This window comes from Notothenia rossii (genome assembly GCF_949606895.1).
Source record: "Notothenia rossii genome assembly, chromosome: 3".
Lineage (NCBI taxonomy): Eukaryota > Metazoa > Chordata > Actinopteri > Perciformes > Nototheniidae > Notothenia > Notothenia rossii.
In genome coordinates, this window is record NC_136901.1 from 71132773 (window position 1) to 71152142 (window position 19370).

General features: G+C 43.6%; 1 protein-coding gene across 7 annotated transcripts in view; it reads right to left on the bottom strand.

Annotated features, from left to right (window-relative positions):
• The window catches only part of unc5a (unc-5 netrin receptor A), a 129500-nt gene that overhangs the window by 20542 nt on the left and 89588 nt on the right, over window positions 1-19370 (bottom strand). For 2 of the 7 annotated variants that reach the window (XM_079669098.1, XM_079669097.1), the window contains exons 5-9: window positions 18526-18706; window positions 15484-15651; window positions 8952-9116; window positions 3158-3346; window positions 2116-2415 (exon numbers count right to left, since the gene is read on the bottom strand). In XM_079669098.1, the coding sequence (XP_079525224.1) occupies window positions 2116-2415; window positions 3158-3346; window positions 8952-9116; window positions 15484-15651; window positions 18526-18706 (1003 nt within the window). Of the gene's footprint in view, window positions 1-2115; window positions 2416-3115; window positions 3347-8951; window positions 9117-15483; window positions 15652-18525; window positions 18707-19370 lie in introns of all 7 variants that reach the window. The other 5 variants (XM_079669096.1, XM_079669095.1, XM_079669100.1 and 2 more) reach the window with 3 other exon arrangements.

Sequence of the window (19370 nt, forward strand, 5' to 3'; positions counted from 1 at the left end):
CCACGGTCAACAATTAGCTGAGACAAAAGCACACACTGCACCGCAGTTTAAATGTCCTCAGTCTGCCACCAAGTAGATAATTGAGACCATGGAACAGACTACTCAAGGAAGATTACACTTCCCCAGGAGAGTGTGGGAATGCACCTTGGAGAATAGAGAGAGCTATTGAGGTAGTTTGAGTGTTGTGGCATTAGTGTTGTGATTCTCATGCCAAAATCATCCACTTAGAATAAAATGTGGTACAAACAGTGAGTCTGACTCAATCTCTGAATTGTAAACTGGGTCTGCTTACCCAAAAAAAACCTCTGTTTGAATAAAGCCAAGGTGCCTGAATGCTCACAGTCTAGGCTGAATCTATTAACTGTCTTCCAAGTGCCGGCTCTGAAACTAAATGGCTGCATAGCTCCTCTGAGTAAAGATTTTTTGTTTTCTGTGTCCCGATGAAAAGATGGGTGCCAATGCGTGGTATACTATACATGGCTTTGAGTTAATCCAAGCATAACATATCTATAAGAGTGAGAAAGAGAGACAGAAGATAAAGAGAGATGGCGAGCAAAAACACAAGAAGAAAATACCCTTTTCTTCAAAAAGATACTGGTTTATGGCACTGTCATGGAATAATCTGGACAGCCTACAATGAGCCAGGTGGAAACACTGTCTTCCAGTATAATTATGTAAGCTCTGTATTCAGCTAATGTTAAAAGGGGAAGCAAAACAGGGCACTAATGATGGTGGGCTTTTTATATCTTTTATCAGAATCATTTTTAATGGACTCTCCATTTCTGTGTCCATGCACATAGCCCACAACTGACATTTTTGTACATCAGCTACCAATTCAACCAGCTTTGTCATATGCAAGGGGCCTAATTGGAATAATTGGTTCAAGGTTTTATTCCAGGAATCATTTATGCATTTATTCCAGGAATATTTGGTGCAGACTTTATATTTTATAGTTAGTCAGTATGGAGCTTTTTAACTAATCATGCTGTGTAGTGCCGATGTACTGTACTGACAACACATTTAACTGGATCTTGTTTAGATGCCATGTCAAATTTGGATTTGTGACTTCAGTCCACTTTAATCACCAAGCTATACAAGCCCTTCATGCAGTTTTGGGGCCTCTCAATTCTACTTGTTAACGTCCAGTAAGAGACTTTGTGTCATTAAGGCAGGTGTAATTAAGTTTCTGTAAATATATATATATATTTTTTTTTTAATGGAAGAGCAATGACAATGCATTTGTAATGCAGCAAGACTGACTTCCCACAGTTGTTGTTTTTACATTTAGTAGATTAGATGATACATGGTTAGTATAGTTTTGTTAGTTTGAAGTATAGCTTCAAACAGAAAATCATAGTCTGGATCTAGAATGATAAAATAATGTAGTGTTGCCTTAGATGAAGAAATAAAGAGTCAGGGACTGGCAGGAAAGTTAGTGATTGGAAAGATTAGGGATCATCTGGCTACATGGCCTGAGAGCAACTCCTGCTGCACTTAACTGCACCTTATGTGTTTTTTGGGTCTTTTTCAGTGTCAGAAATAGCTCTCAAAAATGATTATGGGCATTGTTAGAGGAAAATTGCAAGTAAACGTCATGTATCACAAAATGAAACCGGACGAAAAGAAAAGTAGAAAGTACGAGTGCACTTAAAATAAGTAATAGTATAGAATGACATTGACATGACGTTTTTACCTTCTTGTATCATATTAAAAGTGTTTCTATACTATTGAATACAAATATTATATATGATTCCTGTTATAGTAAGTCAAAAAGAAGTCTCAGAAATCTCTTAAAAATATATTATAAAGTCATTGTCTAGTATGACAAATAGATTGTGCATTCTAGAAGTTTCTTTTTTACAACGAGGGAAGCATAGAAACTCTTAGAATTCCTAAAAAGTATGTATTATTTCTTTGTCAACTCTTTTCAACACCCAGAGAAGCCGCTCACAAAGAGCTTAGGTACTAATGTGTCAGGATGACAACATTGTTTAATGAACTAATTATCAGACTATGTGATTTAGTGGAACAACCCTTTTTAGGAAACAATTTATAATTTTGTTCTCCTGAACTACATGTGTGAGGGCAGCCTGTATGAGCCTAAGAAGAACCCACCTGTGCTGGGGATGGTCAGCCTGCCTCCCAGGAAATTGAAGGTCCCATAGGAGGTGTTAGCTACATCACGGGGCAGCGTTTTAAAGTAGGTCTGAGTGGACAGCCTGCTGACAAACTCTGCAGGGTCAGAGTTGAGCTTGCCGTTGTGCAGCGTGTGCGAGCCGTTTGGTAGCGGGTCTAGCAGAGGTCCATTGGTCATTGAAAATTTCCCCGTGGTGTGAGGGCGAGAGCGTAGGGTGCCTTGGTAACTTGTGGTGGTTGTGGTTAGATCAGGCTGGATGGTGAGCAAATGGGAATTCTCTGTTGGAATAATTAAGAAGAAACAGACAAAGGCAATTGTGTGAAACTCAATGAGTGGCAGGCAAAGGGGGGTTCATACATCACAGAGACAGACCTCACACGCTCTTAAGCTGTCGCAACACACAACGAAAAGTGTAACAAACACAGGAAAGACACATGGCGCGGAAAACAGAAGACTCACACACTCTTGACATTACACAAACACAATTTCCACCCAAAGCCAGTCAATTCACATCCTCTCTCTCCATCTCGCTCTGTCTGTTTAGCAACCACAAAATCAATTCCAAACAGAACTCAGATAGAGCTTAGCACCCAGACTGAATAAAGGCTTTTTTTTTCACGGTGAATCACAGGCACTGCAACACAGTTCCCCATCTCCATCCAACTCAGACAGTTGTATTTCTATTACTTGCTGGTAAACCTGAGATGCTGCACACAGGCAGTAAACAGAGTGGGTACATTCCCTGACAATGAGGAAGGGGCAAAACATAATGTGTCAGGCAGGCAAATAAACAGCTCACAACACACACACAAAAACACAACAGATTACATCTTGCTTATGCTGATTGTACTTTCACACGACTCCACAACCTCAAACAGACTTGGTGGCACATGTAGATGAGTGCCACACGGTCACAGTGGGCAGGCGGACAGACCGACGGATGCACAGAGGAGGGTAAAACAAAGAACAGTGTCCTACTGCTGTGGGGGGGAGGCCTGCGTGGCCGCGGTGCCCACACACCTGGCTTGCTGGGCTTGATGCCCATGGGCTGGAAGCCAGTGGTGAGGATGGAGGAGTCGGCGACATCTGAGTCCAGGTCCTCCTTCTTGCGCCGGTACACCAGGACCACCACGATGAGCAGCAGAGTCAGACACAGAGCCACCGCTACCATGCCCACGTAGAGCGCCACGTCCTCGGCCCCGCTCACCGCTGCAAGGGGACCAGAGAAAACAAGAGAGAAACATTAAGCACGGCTGAAAAACACCCGATGAGTTCACATCTTTTGTGCAAAAGTCTCACTTGAGCATCTTGTTCATTTGTTTAAAGACTTTATGAAATGAGTTCATTGCTTGCCAACTAATGCTTCTTGACTATGTCCATGTTTGTTTGATGCAGTGAAGAGAGCAAGCATTAGCTAATATTAAATAACCATTTGAATTTTGAGCTTGAGTGTCAATCTGTGGACAATAGAAAATGAGAAAGAGCATTTCTGAGGCAGGTTTGCAGCAGTGTTACCTTCCTTCATTTCAGCTCTCGATATATATATATAGATCTTGCATGTTTTTCTCTCCCTTGTCTCTTTCTCTCTACGCACACAACACCCCCAAGAGAGATGCTGCAAAAATGAAGGATTTGCTTATGAAATTCTAGCACCTCTTATTGAATGTCTCTTTCTTTCAAAAGCATGAGAGAGGAGCAGGAAGATTCTTTCTCCCAAAAGTACAGTATGAAGATGACAGCTAAGCCCAGACAAACATCAATGTGTGCTTGGATTTGTGTGTATGTATTATGTGTTTGTGTGTGTGTGTGTGTGTGTGTGTGTGTGTGTGTGTGTGTGTGTGTGTGTGTGTGTGTGTGTGTGTGTGTGTGTGTGTGTGTGTGTGTGTGTTTTTCAGGAGAAGGGGATTTGCTACGGCTGTCTCCCATGGCTGGGGACATTTTGTGGAGGAAGTGGAGGATGCTCCTGGGGCCTTTGTGGAGGGCCATTGTCCCCGGGAGCCACGGGGGCGTAGTGCTGTCAGCTGAACACAGTCAAGGAGGGGACGCATTGAGCGGCGCAGCTTTGAGGGACGGGGAACAACGGCAAAGGTTAAAGTGCTGCAGGCTGGCGTGTGGTGAGTTGACGACAAAAGGAGGAGGACAGAAGCAGGATGAGAGGAGCAAACGTATAGGACTGAAGATTAGAATTAAAGAGGACAAAAAAAGACTTAACAGGGTGACAGCATGGGCATGTATCTGACAGCATGTGTGATTTACATTTCAGCAATGAGCAGCTATAACACGTCCAAAAGGTTTCTGTCAAAATTGCCCTGATTAACATTAGATAGGACATATTACGATGAATTTTACCAGACTGTAATCCTACTGCTCAGTAGGAACTGTGCTCAACAGTGGAAGCATCGATTTGACAACTTTTAATTGGTGTTAGTGAATCTGAGATATATGAGAATTGCACAATTAAATTAGAGTTCTAACAGTCCAATTTTGAAAAATAGAAAATGGTCAAAAAAAGCATCGTCTCACTCTAATACCTATTCATCCGTTTGTCCTTGCCTTCTCCTTTTGCCTGGAAAAATCCAATTGTTTGGACAAAGCCGCCTGACATACCCGAGTCTTTAAGAGAAATGCCAGAATCTATTTCATGGGTGATTATCTCAGTACAATCTGATACCTTAAGTAGCGGGATTATATGCAGCAGGGCTCTTTGGCGGCCCGTTTTAATGCAAGAGATCTCTTGACACGCAATCAATTGTGAATGACTGGCTGAAGATAAAAACAAGACGATGAGTTTTGTTCGTGACATCGCACACAACACGTGAACAGAACACACTTAGGACATGGAGAATCGAACAGGAAACATCCTCCATCTTTGTTCCTCTCCCTTTACTTGCCTGTGCCTCTTTGCTCTGAGTCTCTCTCCTCAGGGAAGCACAGAGGTGCTTAACAAAAAGCAGCAGGGCTAAACCTTCCACCCTCCACAATGAGCTTCAAAAAAGGGGAGAAACTAAGGCTGAACCTCTCATTAAAGTTCACAAATCCAATTGTCTTGGTGAGTCAAAGGCCAGACAAGGCTGTGCTATTTGGACTTGCAGCGCCACAGCCTACAGAGGGATGTGCAGTCTGACTAAAGACAAAACAACACCCGTCAGCAAGGAGACAGGCCAACTGGGCTCTGCTGATTGGATAAACACTATAGCCTTAGATCGGCCAATTGCTGTTTACTTTCTAAGGGCAAACCAAAGGCACCTAGCTAACCTTAGATGCAAAGATCCAGTATCTCCACTCTTCCCTTTTTCCGCTTCACACACCATTCTTGCGCCCAGACAATAAAGTCAGTCAATCAGCCAACTCCCTCTCTCCCTCTATTCTGCGTGATATCTCTGGTGGCTTATCGGAGCATCACTGAGTGAAGTTTTATCTGACCCACCAGGTGTCACAGCGAAACGATCCTGATGCTCACCACAACCCTGACCAGCACCTGCTCTCCTCCTGCCGGCCGCTCTCATTGATTTTCACGATGCCAGCCAATCATTGAAAGGACATTCATCACATTTTAATTGAAATGGCTAATCAGGTTTTATAATTGGATGGGCTTTACCTTAGTCCGCCTCTAGCGTGCCCTCATCTTTTTCCACACACACTCTACCAATACACCTCTCTGCCGCCCGTCACTCCATCGTTCATTTCCACTTGACGTAATTGCTGGCAGAGAACTTTTGATTCTCTTTGTGTGTGACCTCTCTTCATGATTGACAACAGCCGGCGGAAAAACTGTGGATGCGATGAGCTGTTTTCAGAGTTGACCCCGGGCAAATCTCTGTTTGTTCCCCTCGCCCTGAGCTTTCACTTCAGCTCCTGAGACTCGCTCCAGGGTTAGCTGGTAAGGGATCAGTTTCTGACTTGGGATGGGCCGGAATGGACTTATAATTCATCTCCTCTGAGGCAATGTAACTGGATCCCGCTGAAGTTCGGACTCTCGCTGCATTTGGAGTCAGTACAATGTTTGCACCCGATTGTCCTCAACTCTCTCTACCTGCTGCTTTCTCTCCCCTGCATTGATAAATAAAAGCTTTGCAGCCGCCTGTGCCTCCTCCCAGGGCATTTATCAAGAGACCTGAGAATATATTTCATCCCATGGCCAATCCTAGTCACTTGCCTGAAGATGAATAACACAGGAGTTCTTAAGGTCAGGGGAATATGGCTACTAAAACTCTCAAAGTGAACGTGACCATTACTATCTCCACAATACAGTCCTCCCATCTCTCAGCGGCTCCCGATGAAATATGGCCCAAAATAAATGTTCGGCCATTTCTCATGCAGCCTGTGACCCCACTCTGACAACAAACCCATGACTAAAACATCCGCTGCATCGCCACCAAATTAGCTTCCCAAATTAAAAAAACAGAGTAAATATAGATTAATGGTTTGATGGTTTTTGCACAATCATTTGTGACAAGCCTAAAACTGGATGCTGCTGCAAATTAAGTTCATTACCCTCATTAAACGCATTAAGCCAAATAATTGTTTTTATGTTGTTGTAATTTTCTGTGCCTGAGAATACGAGCAGTATCATTTGTCCAGCTATCTTTTCTGTGCCCTCTAACACCTGTCTGGCAGGATGCCAGCTTATTTATTATTTTCCAGCACAGATTTTGCGTAGCTCCATCTTGGGCTCCACTTTGTTTGCTTTATGAAAATGATCCTCCCTGGGTCAGATCTGTTTATGTTTGAGCTATAACACAAAGCTTGCAGCCGCACATTGATTCTCATATATGCAATACCCAAAACAATAACCTCATACAACGTATGCCATTCCCTGCTTAATGAGGGAGATTAGAGACAGAGGACGTCTTTTTGAGGCAGCGTAACTACGGCTCACTCTGCAGTTCTATTGTTCGATTACACTGGAGAAGAGAAGGGTGGCTTTTGTTTCAGGGGGGAAGTTTTCCATTTCAGCTAATAGCCTGCAGACATGGTTGAAGTATGGGAGTTGCTGACAAGCCAAAACCGTCGCACTATTTTGCTTATTATAATACTTCACACAGCCGTTGTCTATGGAAACACATCTGCTGGGAACAGATTGGGACAGGCATTCTTCAGAGGCCAGCGCTCCGCTCTGCACTGTCAGTGTAAATACTGAGTGACTGTGTGTGTGTGTGTGTGTGTGTGTGTGTGTGTGTGTGTGTGTGTGTGTGTGTGTGTGTGTGTGTGTGTGTGTTGTGTGTGTGTGTGCATTAGGAACAACGACGAGCATCTTTGTGTATACATCTTGCCTCTCTGGGGAGGAGCTGCTGACCTTTGATGATGGGCCGACTGAGCTCCCTGGTTCACTGCACCAGCCAATATTCAGCTATCGGCTGACACACACACACCCTCATGCACGGGGACACATAGTCACACACATTTTGCTAACCCAATGTACACAATGCAACAAACATTAGCTCTATCAACCCCCCCCAGCTCTCCATGCATTGTGGTCTATCTGATCACGTCAAATGATGCAAGATACATAATTCAGTTTATTAATTCACTGGCCCATGTTAACCGAATCCCCCATTAAAACGCAGTGTTTATCATGCAGATCAGCCAAAGAGCACGCTATTTATAACGTTTTATCCATGAGACGCCACCCTGAGACTCATCATTTCCGGATGGTAAGCTGCAATATCTTCTGCGTTTGATATCTGTGGGGAGCAACAGAGCTCTTCCTTCATGTCCATCTGGTCAGCTTTGGACCCTGCAGTGCCACTTTCAACTCAGCTGTCATGCTTTCTGATCCTCATAGTATGCACGTGCCCTATTACTGACACGTGGCTTGTTGAAACACACAGTGGCTGCTTCACACAGAACCTGAAACACACATTGGCTTTGTAGCTATATGAGATGCAAATCAAAAACACAAATCACAGCACACAAGCACACTGGCCATGTGTGTGCATTTGCACGGCCGATTTGACCCATGGCACTTTACCTGGCAGGTTGTGTTTTAATCAGAAGAGAGATGGTTTCATTTTCAGCTCCAATAATAGCCTAGAGAGCACCACGACAGCGACGCACGTGAAAAGGTTGTGTATTATTTTAGCAGCGGGTGTCATACTGGTGTTTATTAGAACTGATGGTCTAAAAGGTCGCGAAGGTGTGGACGAGGCAGTAATGGTCCTCAGAGAGTTCAAGTGTCTTATGGAATGGACCTATTTCCCTTTGTCTATCACACAAAACTGATGCTATAAGGATACATAAAAATAAAATGTTTATGAGGTCTAATAAAAAGTGGAGGAGGACATTCTCAGTTCCCATGCCAAAGTGAAAATTGTATACAAAAACAAAAAGCATGAAGGGGAAAGCCTTGCCCTTCCCATCTTCTCATCCTGCCTTGGGCCCCGATCAGAGTGCTTTTTAGCAGACTGGGGCGGAATTCTTTTGAATTCTCGAAGGGCATTGAAGGCTGTCTTAGCATTGCAGCGCGCCTACGTTTTTTGCACGAGTGCCCTGAATGCCTCGAGTTAAAAAACAGATCACCGCCATCAATCCAATCCTGATACCTGCAGCTATCCCACTATACCAAAAGCAGTTGCCATAATCTGAATAGAAAACAGGCCTTGATATACATTTGTATAGAACTTTAGCTTTTAGATAAGTCCTTTTAAAAAAAAGTTGAATATACTCAGCTTTAATAGGGAAATAAATCACTAAATCACTAAACTTCATTCTATTTTGTTAATAAAGGCCGTTGCTACTAAATATGTTCCATTGCTACACAGAGTTTATAAATTGAGAGTATGGTTTGCAGTGCGTGGGTGGTCCGTGCACTCACTCTGTGGGCACTGCTCGCTGGTACAGTTGAGAGACTGGAGGTCGAGCCCCTGGCAGTCTTTGCCCCTGGTGCCAGGTGAGGGCTGGGAGCACTCTCTGCTCCTCCACATCGAACAGTCCGCTCCACACGCCGACCACTTGCTCCACTCGCTCCAGCCTCCGTCCACTGCAAACACACACAACAACATAAAACAAGGGTGAGCACAAACACACACACATACACCAACTGATTCATCGGTTACATTTCTGATTGAAAAAAACATGCTGAAGAGTTCCAATAAAGCAAGCAAACACTCTGTGCAAACATTGTGAACTGTTAAAACTCTGCACGGTGAAGTTCAGATGCAACAGCGGTGTAAAAGCAGTGGTGTATTTGCGTGTGAGATGAGAACAACTGGTAGAATACTCTGTAGCCTTCCTGTGCAAATCCACTCGCTCTAAAATGGAAAGCTGGTAGGGAAAGCAATATAAAGACATGCAAATCCACTTGCACACACTCCAATCCAGCAGATGCACAGGGAAACCAAAGCGTGTAAAACTGCATATTGTCTCTACTCTGCTTCTTTTGTTTATTTTTAACATGGAAATAAGATGCAACTAAGCTAAACCCCAGTGGTCTGAGGGTGCTTTGGCCTGGTAGACTCTGCTGTCAACAATCTAAATATGTACAGGGAGAAAAATATTTACAATTGGGAATATAACCCTCTATCTACTGATATACATCCATGTAGAACGTTTTTGTGTGCAATGTGGGATTTTGTGAGTGGAAACAAATCTGCCTTGGTTAGATTTCTCAGCCAAACAAGCCGTTACTGTAGCAACATGGGCATTACCTGCAGTGCATTTGAATGCAAGACACAATACAGGTGGCATTACTCTGAACAGGGACGAATGTACATTACACCTGCAGCCCATTTATGTCCACCACAACTTCAAACACACCACCATCAGCACGAGCAAAATGAAACAAATAGAAATGGGCCGGTAATTGTTCTGTGCAGGCCTGGCTATAAGAAATATCAGCAGCTTTACCACATGCAGGGAGGGAGGCCATCTCACAAAGGTGGGGGTAATTTGGCACTGTGGCTGGAGGGGGGAGCTCGGCGGCTGGGAGTTATAGTGAGAGTGACACAGCACCAGGCCTAGGGTGGGTTACCATAGGGCTAATGGGAAAAAGAGCAGTAATGAGCTCTCATGGGGGGGAAAAAGCCACACTTTCCCAAATGTAAGAACACACACACACACACACACACACACACACACACACACACACACACACACACACACACACACACACACACACACACACACACACACACACACACACACACACACACACACACACACACACACACACACACACACACACACACACACACACACACACACACACACACACACACACACACACACACACACACACACACACACACACACACACACACACACACACACACACACAAATAGAGCAGGGGGCATGACCCAGTGAGTACAGGTCTTATCCGCTGCAGGTTAGAGGCTTTGGTTAATAAAACATAAGTGAGAGAGTCACTAGGGGTGGGTTACACATTTTTGCATAACTGTAAGTAATGATATTATTATTTTTTTTCCTACCAATTGGACAACGTGGTAAATGGCGCTATGAGCGTATCGGACCAGAAGCACAGGTGTGTGAATTAGACCCTTCTCCCAAATGTGAGAATGTGTGTGTTATGGGATGCTAAGGCCTCTTTGCAGTCAGACCCATTTGGCAGAGAGAGCCGAACCAATCAGATAATTGTCCTTGTTTGGCATTGAGTGGACCCATCCGTGGGCCAGTAGGCTGATTATCCAGGCTGGGAACGAGAATGATTGAATAGCGAATTACATCCTAATGAATATATTATGTCGCCCCTCAGTTTATCCACACCAATGTGAAATGAGATCAACATCTGCCCTGATGAGGTGATGAAATTCTACTTCTCTTTTTACACCACAAAGCAAGACTAATGGCCACGCAAATAACATTTTCAAACACGGAGATTGCAGTGGAAACAGGGTGCTGCTCACGGGAATGTGGATGAGACACAAGCACTGCTACCCAAGGCTGAGGGAAATCAAGGAAGGATGAAAATGCATAAATAGTTCTTGATGGTTTGTCTGACTCTGAACACATGTTGCAAATATTTCAGAAACAGAAAAGGCTTCTTACAGGCGCAGCAGATGCCAGAGACATGTTAGGACAGCATAACAGCAAGTGGGAGGATAGTAAGTGCTTAGAATAAATGCAGCGAAGCAAGGAAATTGTCACTTTCCTTGATTTCCTTTTTAATTTAAGGCTGAAATCTGAACCAAGCCTCATCCTTTTACTATGTCAAATGTTATCCACATCCCCAGTTTTCCTTATCAAATCCTCAGAAAGAGGTTGTTAGCGCTCCTGCAAAAGGCACCACAGCTGATTTTCAATCATGCAGCACCACAGGTTTTAGGTCAGGCAGGTCTCTGAGGAGTGAAAGTAATACAATAGCCCAGTGGCAAGCCCCCATGTGGACATGCTGTAGGGGTGGAGTAGCAAAAGAACCCGACCATTCTTTACAGGTCAGTGGGAGGGCCTCTTTGAGGCTTGGCTGTTGAAAATGACAACGGCCGCTGACGGACACTGTCGCAGATCATCGGACACCCATAGTTCCTGTGTCCTTGAGGGAAAGGTGAGGAGGTAGACAAGCACCACTGAGACCAGCAGGCCGCCCCTCTGCTCCCACTGTCCTGTCACCAGACGTGTGCACAGTAACCAGCCCTAATCCCGGTGTTCAAAGGCTGATTAAAAAAGCCTCAGAAAACAACAGACCCGTGCAGTGGGGGGGATGGCTTAGTCACAGAAATGGTTCTTCATTCAAATTCATAATCGGACCATATTTTGTATTTCTGTCCCATTTTATGAATTAATAAATCAGATGTTTGTTCGTTGTTAGGATTTAATATGTACTCTGCGCCTACTTCCATGTAAACCATTAGAACAAAACTAAATGATTATGCAAGATATGAAGAGGGTAAACCAAAACAAAAGGCACAGCACGGTTAAAAACAGCACTGATGCGAGGCTGTCAACAGATGGCCATCGTCTTTCTACAGCGAATTGGAGTGTTTTTCTCTGATATTTATTAGGCATTCCTCTTATTTATTCCTTGAATTACATGTGAAGTCTCCTGAACAATCACTGATCATTTCCAGAGACACACATACCCCAAAAATAAAATGAGACATTTGCCTGCAGTGCAGACAGTCAACATATGGGCGCTAACTTGCATGTGTACAACAGAAACATTCACAAACACACACTTACAAGTACGCATGTACAAATACACCAGCCGCGAGTCTGTTTACTTTCCATCTCGTAGAAATCTCACGGCTCCTCTGGCAAGCCTGAGGGATCAGTACAACATTTAAATAATTCACGAGAGTTAGAAAATGTCTTCAGGTTGTTTGCTCTTCTCTAATACTTTAGCAACAGTGCCATTAATTTATGTCGGTCAGGTGTCACTAAAGAAACTAGGGGGCTAACTACTTGCTATTGGCTAAGGAAGTGTTGTTGGAAATGCTGGCGTGATCGTGATCTGACATTTTGGCTCTGAAGTCAATGAAGGAGTGAGGGATGGACTGCAGATTTATGTGGGATACTTCAGCGGGAAAAAGATGAGATGAGACAAAGGGAAAAGGAGAAGGCAGAGTGAGGGAAGTGAAATTGAGATAAGCTTTGCATAGTTTGTCTACTCGCTGACTCAAGTGTTGGTCTGCTCTGAGCCTCCTCCTCCTCCTCCTCCTCCTCCTCCTCCTCCTCCTCCTCCTCCTCCTCCTCCTCCTCCTCCTCCTCCTCCTCCTCCTCCTCCTCCTCCTCCTCCTCCTCAGCAGCTCCCTGTGTCTCTCAGCATGGAGCCCTTCTGATCAGCCACACAGGCCTCTGCCAACTCTCATTTCACACTTTGGAGACTTAGACAACATTAGGAGGTTGGAGCTTTTGTTAAGACTAAGTGTGAACAGACAGGTGGAGAGTTGTGTTGCTGAACAGTAGACGGTGCTGGTCTGTGGAAGCGTACATGACGTCAGTGTGTGGAAATGTGCTTCTGTGGCTGTAGCTTAGTAATGCTCTGAAAGAAACATGCTACTTTTGAAATGTGGAACAATACATGGCCACCGGCAACTCAACAATAAATGTATATATAGACTAAGCCAGGCAATGCAGATACAAATTATAGCCGTTGTTGGTTCCAACAAGAGGTAAAGCAAAATCGTTGAGGCCCTTGTTGTATTTTAGATAACACAGAGTGGAACTGCAACAATCTAAGTAAAAACTAAATGTATTTGTTTTGCTTCTTCTTTTAAAAGATCACATGCTGTGGGCTAAATACACTAGAGAGCTTACAGTCAACAGAGAATTTGAGTCTAGATAATTAATGAACTCTTGAAACAAGAATAGAATTAAATGTGATTTTAAGAAGGCAACTCAAAAACCAAAAAGGCAATGAGTAAGGATGCCTCTCAAGGCTATATTAAAAATAAATAAATAAAAGATAAATAAATAATTTCTGAATCCAAATGTCAGCCATGTCTTAAAAAATAACAAGATGTCTTTCAGAAGCGTACAGCTCTCCATGTAATTTATTCCTCTCAAGTCTCAAATGGACTGAAATCTCCCTCTACTGTTAGTGAGGTGGATTAGACATGCAAAGGCTATAAGCAAAGTGATAATTACAATTGTTAGTATGTTGTGATGCTCTTTGTGAGGCCGGACTCATTTGTTCCCCCCCTTGCTGAATGGGAGAATGTCTAATTAACATATTAAGGCTGATAGTCATATATGTGTTAATCAGGTATTTGTGAAATCTATTGAAGATTATTTGGGGGTAGTCATTGACGGGCTGTGTGTGTGCGCTTGGTGACAAAAGATGGGAGCGGTCAGTTCATCCTGAGGGACTTCAGAGGCATGTGTGTACGCAGCGTTACCACTTGTGGAAGAAGACAACAGCCCATCATCCAGGGACTCTGGCGCAGTGGACCCTGGCCTTGAGGGGAGCCCCCTCTGGGGTGTGACAGCTGTCTGTGCCCCTGATGCTCTGTCTGATCTCAGGTAATGAGTGAGAAAAGAATGCAGAGGCTTCTCTGTTGCCAAACAACAAGACTGAGAGAGGTTTGAGCACTTCTCTCTTTTTCAAAGTCTCTGCAAACCGTGTTTACAGGGCACAATGCAACCATTTCTGCAACAGCACCCTAAGGATTGGAATTACACACGCTCTCCTTGTGGGGCTAGTGAAAGAGAGGGGGGTGGGCTTTAGTCTAACAATAGCGGCTCGGACTGACATTAATCTCTTTAAGCTCATGGAGGTCAGTATCCTGCGTCGGTGTTGGGGAATGTCAAGCATCCCTGGACACCCCTATAATTCCATTACTCGTGGTTACAGCGCTAATAATTCCAAATCCATCCAGATAGGGTCCTGGTGGAGCGTCACGCACCACTGTGCTCCCTTTGTCTTCCTCCTCCTACTGTATTCCAGCGGGCCATGTTACTTACACTCCAGCTTGACATCGAGTGATGTCTTTACATGAGAGATGTGTAACACAACGCCCCTGATTCACCGAGTAAGATAACCTTTGTTTTAGGCTGGGAGAAGCTGCCACTGCCAGAGGTGTTGGGTTTCCCTCTCTGCTATTTACCGAGCGTGGGAGATTTCTCCTGCGGTCAGCATGGCTGCAGAGCCTCGGCTATATGTCCACACACTGATCTGCTGGCAGCTAAACAGCAAGCTCTTGTACACACTGGGGCTCTTTCTTTCTCAGTTTTCCTCTTCTCTCTATCACTCTGTGCTTTGTCCTATCTTACACTGTATCTGATTCCATCTGTCTCTATCCCTGCTTTCACCTTACACCTCCCTTTTCCTATCCAGCTATCTCTCTCTCTGTATGGGGACTAATGTGGGACTGCAAATGAAGCAGCTTGACTTCCATCTCAGGCTACCAGAGATCGATATGTGTTGCTCAGTATCAGGCAGGACGCTCTCTGCCTCCCTGACGCTCTTACAGGGTAGAACAGGCAGGCGAATGAAACACCCTCAATTCCCCAAACGCAGCCCTGGCACACAAGCCACCATCATTCAGATTTGTATTGCCCATATTTACTACAGAGCTTGCGCAGCAAACATTAACTAATGTACGCGCTGGTCTGACACAATGCAATGGCCTGGACCATGTCTGTTAAAGCAGACAGGTCTCGGAAATAAAAGCGTGGTCTGAGGCCGGAGCAGCAGATAAGGAGATATGTGAACAAAGAATAAATCACTTTTTAGGATGTGACTGTGAAGACTAATAGACTGACATTGCTGTGTAAGCGGTCTAATTGCAGGAAACAACAGAAGCACTAGCATCTAAGGTAAGACCAAGGTGCTGGTACACAAGGCAGCCAAAATAAAGATGAATTGATGACTTCTAGATGCAAAAAAATGCAAAAAGGAAGCCACAGGAAGCCAAGCGCCACAGGACAAACGGGGTTGCCTGGGAGTTACCTGGACAGGTGGCCACACAGGCACTTTTCTGGACGTTCTGCCCCTCACAGGAAGTGCCTCCATTCAGTGGCGTGGGGTTGGTGCAGCTCCGACTCCTCTTCTGCCAGCCGCGCCCACACACAGCACTGCAGGACGACCAGGTGGTCCACGTGGACCAGCCGCCGTTGACTGTCAGACCAGCGCCAGGGGTGGGGGATGAAGTGGGTAAGGGAGGGGGAGGTTGGGAAGGAGGGATGGATGAAGGGACAGAGCAGCCAGGATTACCCGACATGCACCAAGGAAAAGAGCCGGTTGCGCTAGGATAATTGTGACTGCTGTTACACTCTGTGGCTCAGCACTGCAAGGTGAACCAATGGAAGAGCAACTGCAAAGGGTGGGAAGCTTCCTGTGTCCATGTTGGAAATACAGCCAACTGCAGTGAAAACAAAATAGCTTCAAAGGGGAACAGAATATAACATGACAGCTTGCCATCTTTGACCTTATCTCTGAGGAAGACACAGTTTCTGCAAAGTAACTAGAGGATATTTTAGATAGCCCCCTAAATCTCACAAAGGTAATGGAAGACATTATACAAAAATGTCATATTATATACAGAATAATAATTACAACATGCTTACGGAAAGGCCAAGACTGAAAAATAAATACATCAACCCTGTTCAAATGGTGTCTTTCACTCATCCACTGCTGATTTCCCACGTCACTCAACTCAAGTATTTTTTGAATTAACATTTTTTCCTCTTTTCTATTTCAAACTGAAAGGCACTTTGCTGAACCTTATCCACCTATTGGCAGATAATTGCAGCTATATCGCTCAATCTCAGCAGGTGATTCCATCACACCATGCTGGTTTAATTCTAATCAGCTCCTTCCTGTACATCCTGTGTTTTGCCCCAGCTTACAAGATACAGAGATTCCTGATTTATTGACTTGCAAAGCGCTGTCGTTCCTTTTCTGTACATACTCCCTTCCTAATTTCCCCCCTAACTCTCTCCTGTGCTTGTCGTGGCTGAATCATTTCCTTGCCCTCTCTATGCGATTGATTGCCCGCCACTGCGAGGTAAATTGCCAGGCAACTCGGCCCCTGATTACCTCTTAGCGCAGAGTGCAGTCACACCAGCCAGGCCTTGTTAAAATGCATCTTTGGCCCCCCGTTGAACCCCCTTTGAAAAGTAGCTGTTATTATGACTTGCTACAGCTAGCTTGATCAGCTAGCATGATGGACTGTGATGCTCTCAGTAATGGATTTTTCTTTTCTCTCTTTTTTTTTTTTAACAAGACCACTTCTATTGTGATATAACCTCAATCTTTGCTACAATGGTAATACATTTGTCCTCTTGTCGAGAACACATGAAAATCTGACATGCATGCACCACGAACAATTTGTTCACAATTTGTCAGGTTGTTGAGAGCAAACAATATTTCATTTCATAACTATTGTATTTTTGACATTACGAGAAAGGCAACAACAATAAGAATGCTTTTGCCTCCCTACTCATTTAATCTGTATACGTGTGGATTTGTAGATCTGCAGAGCTTTCAACAACAAGCTAATCAATTATAATTAAGTACAAATAACTTGTTTATTTTTCTCATTACACTCAAGGCTCAGCGAAATGTGTGTATTGACTGCACGCTCAAAATGTACACATTTAATTTCAAATCGTTCACCGAGAAAATGCCTTTTTTTGACCATAATTTGCAGTTAAAATACTGGCTAAAAAGAACACACAAGTCCTTTGTCAAAGTTCCTAAGTACAGTGATATCCCTAAATGCTTATTTTATGTATTCATTGTTTAATATTACAGCTCAGTCTAGTTAATCGTTATTTTTTCGTTGCTATATTAAAGCTCGAAAGCCCTCAATTGAAGACCTTCATGTTTCAAACTATGCTCATGTTGTCCGAATTGGAATTCATCCCACACCCTTAAATCCATTGAGATCTTTTGTCGGACTGCACCTTTAAGTGAAAATATATTCAATTTTAAATCATGTAGCTATAACCTGAATTTTAAGAACTGCACATGTTATTCAGTTTTGATCAAATAATTCCCACTGACACCCTCATTTCCCAAGGGATAGGAATACTTGCACCTAGTGCACCCCTTTTCATGGATTTTGATTACCTGTTCTTTTTAGCCGATGTAAAATATTGTAAAGACTCACACAAAAACCTTGAAATCATTTTATAGCAGAAGTGATGCAGAGGTGTGCATACTCCTCCATAGTGCTGTTTATGTTGCCATATGTTGTGTTTTTGACACTGTCAAGAAGTCTTGTTCTGACTAGATATAATCGTCTTCTTCTGGCAGCCTTGATAAAAACGAACCGTGTCAGACACTGTGCCAGATTCTACATTTCTCATATACAACAAAGTTGCTTTCATAATCCGTTCCTCGTGATTTCCTGTTTGCATGTAGAGTAGCTGAGAAATAAGTCTGGCTTGAATGTATGCAAAAAAGAAGACGAGCCAGTACCAAAGAAACCCTCTGTGATAACAAATATGCTGTTTATCAGAATTTTAATACAGATCAGTCTGCTTATTGAGTCAAGTAATTATTTACAGTTTGCTTTTATTGAATGTTCTCCTCCCGTATTGGATTCACTACAAAGATAGAGGAAGATGGCAGCATGGAGATTGAAGCTGGCCAGCTTTGGCAGAATGGATGCCAGTAACATTTTAAGTTGTGCTAATTATTGTGCAGATACACTACTATGTCATTATGTCATTATTTATGAAAATATAATTCATTGTTTGATGGATAGTAGAGCTGCCTCATGCTTGTAGACACTGTATGTCATTATGTGTAACACTGCATATTCTCTTTAAAACTTCACATAGAATCTGTGTACTCATTTTTCCTGCATGCAGGCGAACATGCAGGGTTATTGTTAGACTTTGGGATAACGGAAGCACATGCAAGCAATACACAATTCATTTAAGCTGCTTTTATGTTTCACATATTTGGAAGCTGCCTAACTCCAGACTTTTCATTACTGTGTGTAGACCGCTTTGACACCTGTTGAAAGGAGTTTCCACCTACCATAGACTAGGACCGTGGCAGAGTTGCTTTTGCGGCGAGCAACAATGTTTTTGGCCACACATGTGTAGTTCCCCGTGTCCCCCAGCCGGGCTTTTTTGATGACGAGACTATGGTCAGTTGTCATGAAAAAATTGAGGTCGCTCCCTGGGTTGATCACATCCTCGTTTCTCTGCCACTCCACCTGAAAAATAGGTTTCAAAAGGTCAAAATTCACCTTAACTGAATAGAAAACTGCTCCCCTCACAAGCCGCTCCACAGGAAGCACACATGCCGGGGATTGGATTTTTTTTGCATTGAACATAAAAGTAGTGCAGTTATTAATGCAATCAAACAGAGAAAGATTCAAATGTAGCTTGTTGTTATACTGACACTGAGATGGAATTATTTCATCTATATAGCGTTGTAATTCTTATATATTTTCTTTTTGTGTGGGGAATGTAGCTTTTAATGCATAGCTGCTGGAGATCTCTAGATGTTAGTGGTCCGAGAATGATACTAATCATGCTTTGTGTAGTTTTCTGTAACCTCTTGCACAAGCGAAAACTGATATTATTCTTTTATTGGTGTACTTTCAGATTGGTTTGCTTGTTTTCTTGCTCTTACTTGACCTTGTGTCTCGTCTCGAGAGTAGCTACAGTACAGCAGCATTGTTGTGCGTATTACTGCCAGTTGCAATGCCGCAAATAATTGGGCTTTCCTCCTCTTGTGCACTATCCTTGTTTTCTCCCGTGGTAACTTCTGCTCTGATGTTCTTTTCTGTTGAACTGCACTTGGCACCTACCTTTCTATTTCTCTGCACACTGTCCCTACATTGTGGAGCTGTGATTGGCTACTCTGCTGCTCAC